At 47.0% G+C, this 19,188-nt stretch overlaps 1 protein-coding gene across 1 annotated transcript in view; it reads left to right on the forward strand.

Annotated features, from left to right (window-relative positions):
* The first annotated feature begins 3,758 nt into the window (after window positions 1–3,758).
* The window catches only part of reln (reelin), a 104,281-nt gene continuing 88,851 nt past the window's right edge, over window positions 3,759–19,188 (forward strand). The window contains 1 exon segment of the mRNA XM_084477669.1: window positions 3,759–4,377. Within this exon segment, the coding sequence (XP_084333795.1) occupies window positions 4,125–4,377 (253 nt within the window). The 5' untranslated portion in view covers window positions 3,759–4,124.

Consider the following 19,188-nt stretch of genomic DNA (forward strand, 5'->3'; position numbering starts at 1 on the left):
GGTGGCCAGAGGGTTAGACGTTGACTCAGCAATATTATGACTGTGTCTGAAATGGAGGGCAGCTGCGTTTGGCCCTGGTCAGTGCCTTAACAGACACTGTACCTTGTATAAATCAGACCTCCAGTGGTATGGTAACCATGTTGACTATATCTCATTAACGATGACACCAGGAAACCAACAACTATGCATGTCAGTAATTCAAGGGCAATATTTTGTTTGATTATTATTGTTTTTTTTTTAAAAACGGTAAGTATTTCCATGGTAACGGGGAGCTCGACCAATCAGAGACGTCACTGACTGTTACGCTTCGGGACTTCGGTAGTGCAGTGACGTTACGTCCTCGCGACAATGCGTAAACTAAATATCCTTCTTTCGACTTTGATCAAGATTGATATCATGCGGACTACGACTTCTAGCGGAGCATATTCCATGGTTTCACAACCTCGTAGCTGGTGGTGAGTCTACCGTTACGTGGATGGTGACGGCAGTATGGCTAATAAAATCCTCACTAACCGAACCTCACAATCAGAAAGCATCGTGGGCGTTTTTATTGAACGCAAAATGCAGGCGCACATTGCGGGGTGATGTTGCCAAGTTATTGCTAATGTGGAGAAGTGATAAAACTGAGTTTATGTAGAAAGCAAACACAACTAGCTTGTTCAGCATTGTTGAGTCGTTTGTTGATGTAAGATACCCCATAAGATAACTAAGTGTGCACTCGTTTGAATGCTTGATTCTTGCTCATTGTTAAGAGGGCAATAAAGTGGGCAATAGAGAGCTACAATATGTTTGCTAAGGGCAGCATGCTGGCTATAAAAAAAAACAATGGATAACCTGAAATATTCCATCTCAATCAAAGTGTGGCTATGAACCAGAGTCTGCCTGAACTGAATCTTAAGAGGTCATAGAGTTCATGTAGCTGTCCTTACAAATGTATTGTGGTCACTTTGGCTATCTTCTGTCTGTGTGTCCGTCTGTATGTCTGCCTGTGAAACAGTATGTCAGACAGCAGGTTGAGTGGTGTATAACCATATAGTAAGCCTACTTTTTGACTGTATTATTGGGCAGTTCTGTTGGACAACTTTATGACATCAGCATAATTAAGTGCTACAATCGTGCACACATTCTTCGGTCTATAAGCCCTTTTTAAAAAACCGACCCACTGCTAAATACACAGAGCTTAATCAACGGTTTAATTAAAATCCGTCAAGGAATTAGAAAGTTGGTTAGGAAGAGCTTTGAGAAACGGCAGATAACCTTTGACCTGTCACTGCAATCTCACCAGACAAAGCCAACCTGCAGCCCCTTGAACAGCATAAAGTGGGAACACATACACACTACACACCGACACACACCGACACGACACACACACACACACACACACACACACACACACACACACACACACACACACACACACACATGCACACACTGCTCCTATAAGATTACAGCTGTCATTACTGAACTTTCTTGATCTATAATGTTTACTTGCTCATGAGGTTCTTGTAAAACTTTCATGCACCAACATTTCATTCTTAAGGTCAAAGACAGTTGGCTTCGAAGTAGTTAAGTAGTCAGTAGTCACGCCAAAAATATCATACCAATTCTGGAGCCGCTTTGCTGAAACAACGAAAACACAGATCCATGCATATTGATGAAATTAATTTTTGACATTCATGGCCATTCGGTTAATAAAATGTGACTTTTATTATCCAAATGATATTTATATATGATGTATGATATTTATAACACAGATTTTCTTCTCCCATACATGACTTTGAGTTAGTGCCATTTATGTTCTCAAGTAATGATTTAAGCCCCCTTGGGGCTGCAGGAAAACATCTACATTCTGGCTACCCTTTAAAATTGCATAATATTTTCCTTTTGTCAAGGTGTTTGGCCTTGGAGAATACTAATGAGAATCTACACGGTGACTGGACCGAGCATGGGACCTGCCACTGGCCTGGGACATGACATCAGACAAGCTTAGAGGAAAAGTATGAAGTAAGGGTGAAAGCAGAAATTCGAGAAAATACATAAACACAAGGGTGTTTGTTTTGTATTTCTGTCTGGATAGGGGTGTGCCTTTCCATGTTGTAACACATATGTAAAGTGATTTCTCTCTCTCTCTCTCTCTGTCTGTCAAGCCCTCTCTCCCTCTCTGTCTCTGTGTGTTAAGGGGTTTTGACTGAACAACATCTGGCCACAGCAGTCAGTCTTGCTCTGTGCTTCTGTTGTGGGTCACCCAGTATGTTTGGACATGAAGTGTGTGTGTGTGTGTGTGTGTGGCCGGTCACTGTTTATGTCTGTAACAGGCACTTAACCACACAAACCCAGCAGGCAGCTAAGGAGAACCATCAGAGAGTCGAGTGTGTGTACAGTCTTCATCCTGGCTGGCTCATTATTTGCTTAGCAGGCTCACCATTAGCCACCGCTCCACAAAAAAAGAGTAGTTTAGCAACTAGGGTAGCTAAATATGTGAAGCTTTCTCGTCTTCGTTTTCACGAGTGCAGAGAGAATCCAACATCATGAATCAAACTCATGGACGAGAACGACACGGTGTGAATGAAAAAGAGACAGATGGAGGGATTTAATCGTCCTCCGCATCTCCACGATATTTGTGTTCATCACACAGGGTGGAGAAGACGCTGCTTGGATTCATGCTGAATTTGTTCATTTTCATCGACATGGCGGAGAGGGAGGGAGACGGATAGATTGGTAGGACAGATGGGTGTTCAGCGGGGAGAATATAAAACAAGGAACACGAGGAGTAGAACTCGATAAGGTGTCGGCGAGATGGAGATCCGTGGCAGGAGAAGTCTCGGCGAGGGCTATAAATCCATACAACAGTGGCGCATGACAGGGGGAAGGAAAGAAAAATTGGACAAGCCCACGGAAAGTAGATTCTGATGGAGAACCTGTGGAAAAAAGCAAGGCACTGGGAGCAGGAAAAACACACTGGAGGACAGAGAGAGGAGAGGGAGGTTCATGTTTATGGAGAGGGGTGCTGGTGATGGTGGTGGTAAGAAGTGGTAGTTGTAGTGGTCGAGGTGGTGGTGGTGGGGGAGGAGGTGGTAGAGATGGTGGTGGTCGAGGTGGTGGTAGTAGTGGTAATGTGGGGAGGGGGGAAGTGTAGAGCAGCAATAAGGGAGATAACGAGAGGGGATGGGAGAGATGTGAAAGGAGGAGAGGGGGGGTGGTGTGATAGAGGGAGAAGAGTGGAGGTTGGTGAATGGGCAGAAAAAGACAAGACAGCGAGACAGACAGACAGACAGACAGACAGACAGACAGGGGCTCTGTTAGAAAGCTGGTCAGGGATGAAGACACGCGCAAATGCGCAGAGATAAGGCAGCCAAAGGATCAGCCCAGAGAGCCATGCACACCCAAGTGCTTTAGCTGGAGCTCAGCAGGATGAGGAAGTCAGAGGAAGAGCGAACAGCACAAAGAGAGGTGGAGGGAGAGAAGGAGGAAGATTAAAGTGATAGACTAAGAGGAAAGAGGGAGGAGATACGAGCTGTATGAGTGAAAAAAGGAGAGAGAAGGAAGGAGGGAGGGAGGGGGGAAGGCCACCTCGTAGCGCGCATACAGCACGCGTGGAGCCGGTGCTACGGAGAACAAGAGAGAGGGAGGGAGGGAGGGAGGGAGGGAGGGAGGGATGGTGGGAGGAGAGAGGGAAAGAGAAGGAGGGGTTGAGGTATTTAAGCGCTGGAGCAGGACAGCACAGGCAAGCTCTGAACTCCCCCAGAGTGAAGGGAAGAGAGCGGGAAGGAGCAGAAAGCAGAACCCAGGGAAGAGGAGGACGAGGAGGACAGAACAGAGCGCTTACACTTTTGCTTTTCTTTTCTTTCGGGGAGGCTTTTCTCCCGGCCAGCCCGACGCTCACAGACAGACGCACTAACTTACTGACACTGCACACGCACACAAACTCTCCTGGAGCGGACCAACCTGTGGACCCACAAGACCACCCTTTTTTGGATTCCTACCCGACCCTAACTTCTCAACCCCCTGCCCCTAGACCACCACCACCGCCACCGCCACTACCCACCCCAAGACACCTTAACCCCACCTACTTTAGCACGGCTCCCCATCGCTTCGCCTGGTCGTGCGAGGGCAGACTTGGAGCCATGGTGCGTGGGGCCTCTCTCAAGGGCGCCCTGGGCTGCACCCTGCTGGCCCTCATCCTGGGGAGCAGCAGCAGCGTGGATTTGGGGGGTCCGCCCGCGGGCTTCTTCCCCCGTTTCAACCCCTTCTTCTTCCTGTGCACCCACCACGGAGAGCTGGAGGGCGCCGGACTAGCCGAGGGCGGGGTGGAGGTGCTCCTCACCTTCCAAGTGACCGGCAACCCCACCGCCTACACCCCGGGACAGGAGTACCAAGGTGAGCGCATCCGCCCTTCTTGTCCATCCTCGCTGCACCCTCGTAGTATTGTGATAAATGAAATGCCTTTCTGTCATCTCCACCATGTGTTTTGCTCAATGTCGTACAGTTATGAAGAAAACCAACAAATGGGTCTGTCTAGTGTCGGATTAGCGAGATTTGTTGAAATTGGACATTTAAGTCGGTTTTTGATTTGTTACTTGTTATTTCAGGTTTTATGTTTTTTTATTATTATGTTTTTTTTCATTAGGTTGTCTGGGAATCGTTCCAGAACAGTTCTGGTTGTATTTATAGAGAAAAAAAAATTGAGATAGAAAGCTTGAAAATCAACCTGGCAAAATGAGACATTTGGGTGAATACAAGTTTATTTAATTGTTCTGAGCAAAAACAAACGGATCTGCCAGAAGTAACGAAGCGTTGTGAAGATTCTCCCCCACATTGGGAACACTGAATCACTGACAGAAGTACGCCGCTTCTTCTCAGCAGGTGTTTTGCCTCAAAGATAATGGAGACTTGAGTTGTGTGTGTCTGTGTGTGTCTGTGTGTGTGTGTGTGTGTGTGTGTGTGTGTGTGTGTGTGTGTGTGTGTGTGTGTGTGTGTGTGTGTGTGTGTGTGTGTGTGTGTGTGTGTGTGTGTGTGTGTCTGTTGTGTGTGTATGTGTGCGCGCGTGTGTGCGTGATATGCATGCAAGCGTGAGCTGTAGCTGTAGTTTGCGTGGGGTGGCTCCGGTTGGAAACGGGCGTTTATATAACGGGAATAAGTACAGATGCCGAACGGGGCTCCGTGAGCGCTCACACTCTCAGCTCTGATCCCGGCGCTGCTGTGTGTAGGAGGCACCTCCACAGGACTAATAGAGAGACCCGCTGAATGAAGAAGGGGAGCGTAGAGGAGCAGGCAGGGGGGAGAGCGGGAACAGAGACAATACGAGGACCAGAGAAAATGACGAGCATAATTAAGATCATTATTCACTCGATACGGATGATGGCGGCTGTGCAAAGGGATTTTTCACCTGCCGCCATTGTGACAAAGCAACACCTGGCCCCGGGAGGATGTCTGACCTCTGACCTCTCTGTCTGTCTCCCACACGGACAGAAGGGGTCCGTCCCAGCGGCCGTTTCACTGTCTGTTCTAAACACTGAGGACAACAACCCATGCGGTCGACCCCCAGAGACTGGATTAGTACAGGCTCTCCTCCCCGAGATAACATTATCTTAACCTCGGCCCCCGGATTCTCGGACTTGCACGCATCCGGCACCGCGTGTTCCTTTATTTATCGCTCATTTCCCCCCGGATTTATATACACACACAGTTTCTTTGTTTATTTTACATTACTAATCCGGCCTTGACTGTATTTTGACCAATTAGAAAACATGACAAACACTGCTTTTAGTATTTCCCTGCTGGGGGAGGACCCCACACTGCCAGCACACAGTTCTCCATTATCATGGCAAATAAACCCTCTTGAATTCAATAAGGAAGCATTGAAAGGCGTTTGTGTAATTGCATATAGAAAGAGGAGGCTACAGCGAGAGGGGGAAACAGGAGAAGAGCCTGCAGAAAGCGGCTGTTATCCCTGGGCTGGAAATAACAGGCCGTCTCTCAGCCCTTCAGTCAAGCACCTCATAAGCGGGTGTGTGGGGAGAGTGAGAGGGGAGAGATTTGAATAACTAGCTGGTGGATGGTAGGGATATGGAACGCAGAGAGGTTTAAATAATTAGCATTAGAAATGTGTTGGGCATGCAGGGGGGGGGGGGGGTTTAAATAGGGCCACGGCTGGGATGGGATGTGACAGAACAGGGGAGATTTAAATGATGGTGAGAGGATTGGGCTGGTAAGCTACAGCGACTGGAGCTTGTGTGAAATATATAAAAAAGCCTGGTTCCACGCTGGTGATTTATTTTTATATGTTCTGGTACACAGCGACGGTTCATTGTTAAACGACCGGGTTTGGACTGCGTTTGCCTTTCGATAAACGGATGAATGGCATAATGATGTGTGCACCCCTCACCATAGAAATAAATGTGTAAGCTCTCAAAATGACCGTCGCCCCAGCCAACTAATGCACACGCCTGTATGTGTTCTGTCTGTACTAAACATATTTTCTGTGGTCTGTTTGAGGACGGGGGAGAGGGGAAGAGGGAGAGAGGGGGAGAGACATGGAGAAAGATGGAGTGGTTAATGTATAACAGTGTAAATGTTCTTCTTGTTGCAAGGCGCTCCTCGTTTTTTGTATTTGTGGTTATTTTCTGTGCCTAGGTACATTCAACACTCTTGGCCAACAGATGATATCATGTTTATCTGGATCTTTCCGCTCAGAGAGTTGCTGTTAGAGCTGGTGGGCGAGCAACTGGTGTCGAGAGAGAGAGAGAGAGAGAGAGAGAGAGAGAGAGAGAGAGAGAGAGAGAGAGAGAGAGAGAGAGAGAGAGAGAGAGAGAGAGAGAGAGAGAGAGAGAGAGAGAGAGAGAGAGAGAGAGAGAGAGAGAGAGGTAGGCAATCCAAAAAGAGTTGCGGGAGGAAGGGAACGTCAGAAAAGAGATCAAAGCTGGAGGAGGGTTTTTTTGTTGTTATTATCTTCGCATCAGAAAAGAGAAAGGTGCATTCAGGATGGAAGTATATAAGCAGGACTTTTAACCCCTATCAATATTATTCTCTTAGCGATAGAGGGTGGATCCGGGTTAGGGCGGGTCAGACCCAGATGGTGGAGGACTCTGTGGGGCTGATGTTACTGGCCTGACCTCGCCGCCTCTCGCTCATTGCTTTTGAATGATACGGCTGTGTGTGGGCAGTGGGCTGAATGTGTTTGTTTCTCAGTATACAAACTGTTGTAAGCATGAGGGGCTTGTGTGCGTGTGTGTATATTTGTGTGTTGTGCATGTAGGATGTCTGCATCTGTGTGTATGTGCGTGGTGTGTGTTTGTCTGTTTATTTTTGCATCTTTTTGTCCACACAGATGGAATGTGTGTGTGTGTGTGTGTGTGTGTGTGTGTGTATGCTCGCATCTTCTTTATCCACGGATGGAACGAGTGATAAGAGGTTGTGTTACTCCGTGGGATGTGCTAAGCGCTGGGCCTTGCGGGTCACACCGGACCGCTTACAAAGAAACACACAAGCGGGCGGTAAACAACCGCCATGGGGGAATAAAAGCAATGAAAGAGAACTAGGAATGAAAGGTTGACCCACGGTTAACTTGCATACAGTAGCCCGGAAAAACACTACCCTAGCCGAGTGTAAGGTCGGACGCCTTCACCGATCCTTCAACAGAAAGAGAGGAGAGGAGCAGAGAGAGGATTATCCTGCCCTTTGACCTTCTGCTCTACACCTACACAAGGCATTAGGGCCGCCACGGTTGACACATGCCGTTCAGGAGATACACGTTGCTCTCACCAGCAGCAAGCCCCTTTAGAAAACAAGCATAAAGTTTCACGAACAACATTGTGCTGTATATAGAGTAGTTCCTTGTATAGGACTCGGTCGGTCTCCTCAAAGAGGGAGTTTGGGACCATATCGGTGACGAGTAGAGAGTTGTGTTGTGTGTTTGGAGAGCACAATGGAGGAGAGGGGTGGAGGCAGATGAGGTGTGGTGTCCTTGGCGAGTCAACAGAGGATTGCTGGAAAAAAAAAAAGATGGAGATGCACGGAAGAAGGGAAAAGAAGGGAAACGGGGCCAACGAGATTGGTGCATGTCGTCAAATTACTAGAAATGTTTATTTGCTGCGGATTTCATCTTGGCGTGCGATGTGGGGTGTGTAAGTGGAATACAATGGAACAGTAATGTTTGTTACGTCGCCGTGATTTGTCTGCATCGTTTGAAGGGTTTGTGTGTATGGGTATGGGTTCTATTCTCTTTCATGCCGGTTGTGCATTTGCATATTCTTTGAGTATGAATATATCTTTATATATATATTAATATATATACATTTTAAATATATAAACATGTTTTCATCTGTAGGCGTATGTTATTGTATCGGAGTGTTTCAAGGTCATTGACGTCACCATGAAGCAGTGATAAGAGGCCTTCAGAGACACACACACAGGTAGATCCCCCCCGCTGCAGTTAATGGGCGACAAATCTATTGTGCTGCGGCGTGGCTGAATTGGCCCGGCATAATGAATGGGATTCAACAGGGTTTCTGACAAGAGGGGGGTGGTGACAAGGGAGCAGGAGAAAGTGACAGAAGGGCTAACAAGGGAAGCGCTGTACACAGGCCAGGGCTGAATAAAACGACCACCGCTAATCTGTCAAAGATTCCCGCGACAGTCCCCCTATCCCGTGGGGCCTTTTCATGTGCAAATGATTTGAGTTGGCGCAGAGTAACAATCGACATCTCAAGGAAAAAAATGGAATTCATAATGGAAACGTTTGGATCATGGCAACACCACGCAGCGCAACCACTCACTTTCGCAACTCAAAGATAATCGATTTTAATTGGAAACAATTAGAAATCCTTCCAGCTGTCCGCGGCCCAACCGCGGCCGTTCCCCGACACTAGTGTGCAGACACAGGAAACCCATTATCCCAACTTGAGGAGTTGATTGCTTGTCGCGGGGGAGATTTCACTGTGAGTGTGCCGTGGATCGTGGTCTGCGGAGCTACAAGCCACACGTGTCCGAGTGAAGGGCACTGATACGCGGCAAGACAGAGCGGGAGGGGAGGGAGATAACCGCAAACCAAGAGTCAAGTTAGGTCATACTTGGACAGCAGGACAGCAGGGGAAACCCAGAGCCCAGATCCTAAGTGCTCCAAGCTGCGCCACCACAGAGGGTTTTGATAATTGATTGATCGATGCTGCACTAAACCCCATTTGTCTGCTTTGACAGCAGCAGCAGCAGCAGCCCCATGAATGTTGCCTTCTGCAACATTTAACCCGTGAAAGGACCGTTGCATGTCTGCCCTTTGACCCTTGACCCTTTAAGGATAGTTCTGTCAAAGCTTTTTTTTCTGGGCGTTATCAGGCAGGACTGGTGGTCGGTGAGAACCGACAGCTCCCGTGAACGTACACTTTGTTTCCATCCTTGGCTTAGCTAACGTGCAGCCGAAGTAACGTATTTATGTATTTAAAGAGTCAGGGAGAGAGCGGCAGGTTTGTTACGCTGAGGTAGGTATCGGCCAGTGAACCATGCCATGAGGACAGCAGACTGGCCTAGTTTTCAGGCAGTTTAGGGGGAGCGGGGGGGCCGTGAGAGATGGGGTGGTGGGGGCTGCTGAGGGGGAAAAGGGGTTAATGGTTTAATATGGCTCTCTCATACACTTGAGGATGCCGACCTGATAATAGCACTGGCACTTTTGAGAGAGTGCCTAACCCCAAAGCATTCTTTTAGTTTGGCTCCAGCTTTTCTTCCGCCCGCCTCCTGCTAGTTACGTCTGAATAGGTCAGTACTCTGGCGAGGGAGAAGTGTGTCAAGTGTTTCAGTGTTTGTGTGGGCGTGCCGCGGGGGGAGTGGTCGGGTGTTACGGCCTTCATATTGTGCCACTCCAGACAGTGAATGATGAACCATTACAAAAAAAAGAACCAAAACCCATTGTATCACTTCAGATATCCCCCCCCCCCCCCCCCTCATTCTCCTTTAATCAGGGAACAGATGGGCGGGGGGGGGGGGGATTGAGAATGGATATTCATAGGGAATCTTCCTTTTGTCACACGCGCATGCCCGACCATGCGCACAACCCTTCAATCTGCGGAGGTGATTCATCATAACAGTCGGACAGGTCAGCCCGTTCCACTGGCTAAACAATAATGTGGCGATCATCCTCCCAATAGAAAGGCCTTTGCACAAGGTAGCGTGGTTTTACTTAAAACATATTTCATATTTGTCGTTTCACAAATCATTGTAGTTTATGGGGCAGATCCAATTTGAGTGGTCAGTGGATATTTCACTGCGATAGCCCACAGCCTCGATGTCTGGTCAGCCCCATGCATGAGTCACATTTCTGGAAATGTAATGTACTGCGTCAGGGCGCAGCAACACTTTTGGCCTTCGCTTCGACGGTGCCAACACGATGCCAGGTGTGTGGTGGAGGGAGCGAAGGAAGGTGCCAGGGAGATGATCCATGCCAGGCAATGGGTTTTTTCTCTCCGTGCCAGCCAGATCTGCTAAGGAGAACAAGAAACACACACATTATTCATTTTCCCCTGTCCCCGTTTTCACTTTGCAGCCATAATAAAGAGCAAAGTGGAGTTGCAATTTCAGCAGGGAGAAATGTGTGCACAATGTTATTTTCAGGATGATGGGTTAGTGTTCCCTTCTTGGCCTGGGCAGAGCAAGGATGCCTGTTTTGCTCATAATATAGGTCTACGTTGTTGTGGCAGGCATCCTAGACTCCCACCTCCTGTCCCTGTTTTTAACCTTTTTAAATGATGTGTTATGAACCAGGGTGGAGTTTAGCAGATTACGGAATATACAGTGCACATTGAGGCCTCTGTGTCCTCCATGTTAGGCACATTTCCTCAGACCACACAGCGAGTATAGGTTGTCAGACATTCGGTAATGCATTCAATACACTGTTGGAGCCCAGGAGAAACAATTATTCAAATGCTATCCATATGGCTATGGATAGCATGAAATCCATAATGTGACCAGCTGTAGTGTTGGATTTGACATTGTCCAAATCACTATGTGAACTGACAAAGAGAGAAAATGGTCTAGCTCACACAACCTATCCTCATCCACCCAGTAGTAAACGCCTGCCTGGTTCCACACCAAACACATGGCACACACCCCTCTCAAGTGTAATTAAACCGCTCTTGATTGCCAAATTACAGGTTCCCCTCTTTTCGTCTGCCCCTTTGATGTCTGCGCGCAAACTTTGAACCAGGTTGTAAACACACAACCAGGATGATTAGCCACCTCTTTTGAAGAAGAATGCCCAAAACCCAAGGAGTGAATATGCCATTATGAGTTCAGTGTGTCTATGTAAAACTCATGCTAATTTACCCCCGGCTAATTCTACCTCGGAACAATGGGCCACTGTTCATCCTCCCCAAGGGGCACCGAGTGTCTCTAAGCCTCCCTCCGACGACTGATTGGTCCTCTCTGCCCTCCCATGCCTCCTCCCTTGCTCCGCTTGCCGGCCTTGCCCGCTTGTGGGGTTTCGTTCCCAGCCCTTTCTGATTGGCGTGTCGGCATTGCCCATGGCTTCCTTGCCGAGAACGGAGCTGCTGTTGAAGGGGGATTGTGTGGCGCTTGCCTGCCTCCCTCTTCTCCTCCTCCTCCTCCTCCTGTTCTGGATCCACTCCCCCCCCCCCCCCCCCCCCCCCACCATCGCCCTTGGCACCTCCATTGAGGGAACTGTAATCCCAGCTTGGGGGGGAAGCAGTGTGTCACCGGTGCTGATAGCATTCAGAGGGGGCTGTGTACGGCCCCGACAGACACACTACAGAGGACGGGGACGCTGGAAGGCTGGCCTGGTTACTGGCTACGTGGCGCGTGGCACCCCCACGGATTAGCCCCACTTGGGGAGAACCCCCCCCATCTCCCCCAGCAAACCCCCATTCAAACAAGCAGGCGCACTCTGCACAAGGAGACACAGCAGCCTGGAAAGAGGAGATTACATATGAGTGTGTACTGTGCGACCGCTCACTTTCACACACACACGTGCACGCCTAAGAGACAAGATGGGTGGGGTGGTCATATGGTGGAGGGTCACCATGGTGGACGTTGATGTCCTGCGATGAATGAATGAATGAATGCTGCAAAGATAACTGGTACCGCCCAGTTGTAGCGTGCACAATGACAGTACAACCGTGTTCTTGATTAGAGGATGAAGACCCTGACTTTTGGAATGGAGGAGCTGGTGGCCTGATACTTGAGATACCGAGACTACAATCGCCACATGAAGGAATGTCTGTTCCTGTTGTTGTGGGGTGTGATTGCCAAGACAGACATGCATGCAAACGCACAATAATTAACAGAGATGTTTTTCTCCCCGGTAAACAAAGCGGGTGTTTAGAAAGCCAAACCAGAGACTGTTTGGTTTTAGCTGAATAAAGATGTCTGGTTCCGCTGTGGACTCTCTGAGTATTCTCTGGAACCCAGCTCACTGGGGTTGGATTCCCTCTCATGAGTGACTTGTGGTTCGAGCTGTGAGTGAAAGAGACATATAACGAAGCCTGAGACACAGAGAGAGAGGGGGAGAGACTGCATTTCCTCTGGTCTGGAGATGGGTTATATTCACATACTCCAGTAGACGTGCCGCGTCTACAACCACATTCTCCCCTCGTGTCCTTGGCTTCTCTTCCTGTGGTCAAATGCATGTTGCTTTGGGGCACGTCGCCACTTAATTTCCAGTCATTGTACAACGTTATGGATACATCAGTCAACGATTTAATGTAGAGCAGGAGAGGTGGCCACAGACTTCCCTTTCTGCCACTGCAGTCAATTACTCTGGGACCGACCGTAGGAAATGAGGCTGGCTCTCACCACACACCTCGGCAATTACCAACGGTCCCAAGCCCAGGTCCCACGCGCCGAGATGGCAAATACCAAGTTACCCCAGGTGCAAATTGAGTCACGTGTCCCACTGCGTTAATGGGTCTGGACTGTGTTGTCACAACTGGTTTTTGATTTCCTCTCTTGAAATCCCTTTGGCTTTGTCAGGGTACAGATTTAGGAAATTGGTCACACATTACAGACGGTTTCATTCATTGTTTAGACACGGATACTGTATGGTTTACACCGGTGTTTGCTCCGTGATGGGATTATTTTTTCTCCTTTTCTTTTCTGCATCGCAAAGGTTCACTGAGTGTGAGTTTCACACTATTTATTGAAGGAGACCTATGAAAGGGAAGAGAAAAGAGGATCAGGGTGGGGGATGTAGGGGAGATGGGGCGAGAGGGAAAGATCAACTGGGGGAGGGACAGGGACTAGGGGGGGGAAGAAGCTGTTAATTACGATGATGAGTGGCGTCTTGTTTAGCTGTGTAAGGCTGTCAGGGGAACAACTCTGTATTGACCCACTGTAAGCAGTGAACATCTTGTCTTTCATTATGGCAACTAGTGTCATTTGAAATCAATTTGACCACACACACACACACACACACACACACACACACACACACACACACACACACACACACACACACACAGTCGCACACACACACACACACACACACACAGTTGCACACACACACACACACACACACACAGTCGCGCACGCACACACACACACACACACACACACACACACACACACACACACACACACACACACACACACACACACACACACACACACACACACACACACACACACACACACAAAAACACACAAACACACTTTTCCCATGAAAACCCCATTCACCCCAAGCCAACTCTCTTGAATTGGAATGTTCACCAAAGACAGTGTCACATGATCCATTTGTTTCAATTGGATAATCAATTCTAATTTATCCATTTAAACTGTAACATATTCTTCTTTGTTTTGTTTTGTTTATCAGTTTATTAATCACAAAAGCCCTGGATGTTTTTATAGGTAGGCACACATAATGCAGCAGTGCAAAAGAGATAAAAATAAGTTGTTAAACCAGGTAAGATGATGGGAGAGATCCATCAGTGAGAACGTGAGCCAGGGAGAGGCAGAGTAGGATGTAAGGTAAACCTCTGTGTAGTGCCATGGCTCCATTATTCATCTTTAAGCGATTAGATTTGGGATGGTGTGGATATAGTTGTCACCCTGGAGCCAGCTCTAGGCAGAGATGGCACTGAAGTTCCATTGTATGTGTGTGTGTGTGTGTGTGTGTGTGTGTGTGTGTGTGTATGTGTGTGTAAAGTCAAAGACCTTTTGTTTCAGGTGAGGGGTGACATTATGTTTATTTTGCAGTGACAGCGTAAGCAAATGTTTGATAGCAATCAAGGCAATTGTTTAAATGTAAAACCTTCATATTGTAACAATTTGCGATAGGTTAATGATTACCATAACTTATCATTATTAGTATTGATTTTCCAGGTATATTCCTTTCCTGGTTGCTTACTAGCCAAATGCAGTCAGATAATATATGTAGTTCTTCTCTTTGTTCTTGTGTCTTGGGCTGTTAAACACATTGCTATGTTTCCCCTGGAGGTTAAGTCTTTTATTGCGTTTGTGGAAAATACACACTTAACTGACTTTTTATCATCTGAAGAAAGTGTGAAGTTTTTTAATCTTGTTTGGAATATTTTAACTTTTCAATAAATAATTCATTCAGAGCGTCATAACTCATTTTTTTGGCTTGGATACATGACTGAATAAATGGATCATCATTTATAAAACATTTAGCAAAACATTTATGTAGTCAGGCGCAACTTTCTACAACAGCAAATATGTCTTCTTTGATGAGATATTTATGATGTAGGTATTTATAATTCCATAGTTAATATTACTCAACGTGTGTGGTCATGCTACTGTGTTTATGTGCTTTGCAGGGGAAGAGTACATCATGAGAGATGACTGATTGTTGTGGCTAAATTAATCTGCTTTTAGGTATAGAGCATGATCGATTCTTTCTCGGAAAGGTTGTAATTAAAGATTTTAATTTTCTCATGTAATAGATTGATACTGGAGGCTGCGTAGAACTATTTGACAAATTAAGAAATTGTAATAAGTCTCCATTACAAGTAACACACTCACACACACTTAGACACATTAAGGTATGCTAAACACAAGTGATAAGTCACTTGGAAAAGGGGAGCTCAGAAATGTGTGGGAGGGTCAGTGGGTGGGTGGATGGATGGATGAACAGATGCCTGTATGAACGGATGGACGGGTAGGGGGATGGATGGAGTAATGGATGGATGGATGGAGTGATGGATGGATGATTTAGTGATGGATGGATGGATGAATGCAGGGATGGAGTGATGAATGGATGGATGATGGACTGATGGATAAATGCAGTGATGGATTGATGGAGCAATGAATCAAGTCATTTCTGTGAAGAGTTGAACACATGGTGTTGATCAACACTCCAACACTCGACCTGACCGTCACCAAGCAACAGAGGCTCATTCTGTTCATGATTCACATAGAAATACACACAGAATCATACAAAACATATCCCCCACATCCCACCAGCATAGAAATACACACATAATCATACTAAACATATCCCCCACATCCCACCAGCATAGAAATACACACAGAATCATACTAAACATATCCCCCACATCCCACCAGCATAGAAATACACACAGAATCATACAAAACATGTACCTCACACCCCACAAGAAGAATTGTTGTGTTGTATAACGTTGGAATACAATGGCATTATGTGAGGAAAGGAGAACTGCTGTGACTGCTGTTCACTGCAGCTCTATGTTAACTCAGCACTACTCAGTACTACTCTCAGTATCTTTACTCTCTGCTCAGTATCTTTTTAACCCTCATTATGGTTGATTTTGTTTGAATGCTTGATTTTATTGATGAAGACCAGGTCCAGATCAGAGGGCTGTGGCTCGTCCAATACCGCTCCGAGATTCTAGACTCTTATAGACCGGTGCTCTTGTCTGAGCGAACATCTGCCTGCCGCTCCGGGCCTGTGTCCGACTGAAGCGATGAATAATGATCAAAGTGGGGAGAGCGTGGATCTGGAGTCAAAGCCAATCTCAGGTAAAGGGAGAAAGCCTTTGAGTTGTTGCAACATGCTCCCTGCCGCGGTTTAGTGAGAAAATGAGCGAAAAGACAAGGTTATCTCGGGCCTTTGTGATTTCGAGATATAAATCCTGGGTAAAACCTGCCTTTTTCCTCATGAGGCTAGGGGTAAACTTTCTACAAAAAATGGAGCACACACTCGCACAAACACAATATGTGAAAGCATTCACTTTGAAAAGTGCATCTAGAAATATGCAAACTTGCAGTCGTACACATAAAACAAGGCATATAGACAAACATGAAAATCCTCCTACAAACACAGACAGACACACACACACACACACACACACACAGTGCGTCTAGTCATAGAGAAGCACACTAAAGTGTGATTTGGAGGCAGATTATGTGTGAGGAACAGGATGCTTGTGACGGAGCTGCCTCTTCATTCCTGTTTTGCTCCACGGCTGTTGCAGGCCTGAAGCCAAGTTCTCCAGCCAGAAAAGGGCTTCAGCTATTTACCTCCAAATCCCAGAGGCTTGATCTTTCTCTGTGGCCAGAGAGAGCCAGCAAGATGAAGGAATCGCCCATCAACGTCATCACCTATTTCCAAGTGTTGCACAGCACTCACGTCCACCTTCATTTCATCATGGCAATCCATCCAAAGATGATGGATGTGGCTGTAATACACAAGAGCGAGCAGATGCGTGGTTATACCACCATCTAGTCAATTTGTGAAACACGGAGGTGATGGCGTGGACAAGTGGAACATGTACAACATGTAGAAGCTGGAAGGCTGTTCTGGGGCTCTCTGTGATCTTTGGTTTCACAGCAGCAGATGGCAGTGCCAGCAGGCCAGGATGGTGCCAGAAGGTTACGCAATGGAATGATGCCTTCAGAACCTGACTGGAACACCGCGTGACACATATGTATGTGCAAAAAATAAGGGAAAAATATATATTAAACTCGCACAACCACAGACAGAACCTTGAAGCTTACTGCACACAATTAGTCCTCTAAAGTCCTCCAATCAGAGTCCAGGATCTTCATGGCACCCAGTAAAAAACCTTTAAAAGGCGTCATGGCTGAAGGCCAGAGCTGTGCCTCCCCTGACAAACAGAAGAGCCCTTTCTTCTCGGTGCCATGCACAGGTGACAGTTTGAACGGTTTCAGTGATCTCAGGGGGGAAGCGGCACCCCGACACTGATGGAACAGATGGGACACAGAGCCTCCCCATGGCCGGCTCTCTATTTCCTGGACCTCTCTGGGTCGTCTCTACTCCTGCCAAGGGGATATGGGTCAGGTGGCCCCGCTATCTTCATCCCTCTCGCTGCCAGAAGCTCTCGGTACGTGGGACAAAAAAAACAACTAGGGTTAGGGTTAGTGAGTGAACTTCTGATCCTACGCTGTGGTTCTGAGTCTGGGGTCTCTCCGAGTCACGGTTCCCAGCCGTGGAGGGTGTGACCGTGGCTTCAGCCAGGCTGCCCACTACTGGCTGGCCCCTCCAGCCCCCCCCCCCCCAGGGCTCAGAGGGGGCGTGGACGGGACCAGCCGTACGCCTGGGGAGCATGGGGTGTGGGTCTCTGCACACGTAGGACAGAGGGGAGCTGTTCAGTGTGTGCCAAGCACGAGGGGAACTTTACTGTAAGCGGACAAGGCATGAATCTAATCCGATCCCCCTCCATGTGAGACATACATGTGCCGGTTCCTCGGCCCAGCCCTGCAGCCGTTGTGATGCCAGCCCAGACTCTTGCCTAAGGCTGAGCTCATGGCGCCGTACGGCCCCATCTACTGGGTCGGCCCCTGTTTGGCCGCACCCAAAGGAGACGGTGTCAACGCCGTTTCCAAGATATTGATTAAAACCACCACTTTTTTTAGGATTTTCATTTTTTACTGGATTTTCACAATAAATCCAATCCAAATCGGAACCACCATGAAGTGGAAAGTTTGAACCTGGAAAGTTCAACGTAAAAAATGAGAGAACACATTGAGATTATATCAGTGTTATAATTGATGTTCTGTCTAGTTTTGCTGTGGTAGTACATATGCACTACATATTTGTTATTTAGTATATGTGTGTCCGTGTGTTTTGTGTGTGTCTGCGCGTGTGTGTTGTGTGTGTGTGTGTGTCTGCACGCACGCGCGTGTGTGTGTATGTATGTGTGTGATTCTGCACTTGCTCGGCTGGTGCTCCTGGTGGATAGAGAGAAGAGAAGAGGCCCCGGGCACATCAATAGTTGAACAGGAGTGCGGCTGTGTGTGTCTGTAATGAGGCATACCACATCACATCATCAATATTACATTCTAGCTATGGGCTTAAGAATGTGCTAGAGTGTGCTATGTGTTTGTGCATGTGTGTGTCTGCTCTCATATATTGGAAAATATGTGCTTTTATTTATATCGAGTGTCCGTGTGCATGTGGGTGTTTTTTCTCCCGTTTCTCCCGTCCGCTTATGTGTTTGAGTGTGTCTGTGTGTGCACACAGGTTTGAATATGTGTGGTATGTTGTAGTAGTATATGGCCTATAAGGATGGTGAAATGTTCATGTCAACTGTTGATTGTGGTTAATACGATCACACTTGTAGTTGAATCAACTTAATTTCCTTCTTCTCTCCCTCTTACAGTTTTTCTCGATTGTATACACACAAAAAATGGAACTATGCACACAATTCTGAAAGCTTGAAGCTCATGTATCAACTACAAGAGTCCAGACTGCTAAACTCTAAGCACAAATCTCATCATTTAGCATACTTGGTTCACCTGGAAAACACTGGCCTTCAAAACACCACACCCAACTACCAATTAGTCTTACTCTCTTCTCACCTGTTCAAACTCCACTGGCAAGACACTTCAATCATGTGTCAGAGCATAAAAGAGGCCTCAGGTGAGCTCTACTGTGTTGTAGATGAGCTCCTCTGGCATGATCAGGCTCAGAGGCGGGATGCAGTCAGATTTCTATTTAGATCTGTTTCAACTAATTGTATATTCTTATTTTAATTTTTACGAAAAAACCTACGAAAACCTTTTTTTTTTGCTGTCAGTTCAGCTGAACATTTTACTTTAGGTATTACAATAACAAATACAGTAAATTATTTGGTTGATACCTTTAGTATTTTTGCACAGATTTCATCGTTACATCCCCGAAAGACAGTCTAAACATTTTCTTACTGTAGTGTTTTTCATTTTACTTACTGTACCAGTGCAATTACAGTACTGTGAGTTTTGCAAAAATAGGTAACATTTGTGTATTCTCAG

This window comes from Micromesistius poutassou (genome assembly GCF_964030765.1).
Source record: "Micromesistius poutassou genome assembly, chromosome: 13".
Classification (NCBI taxonomy): domain Eukaryota; kingdom Metazoa; phylum Chordata; class Actinopteri; order Gadiformes; family Gadidae; genus Micromesistius; species Micromesistius poutassou.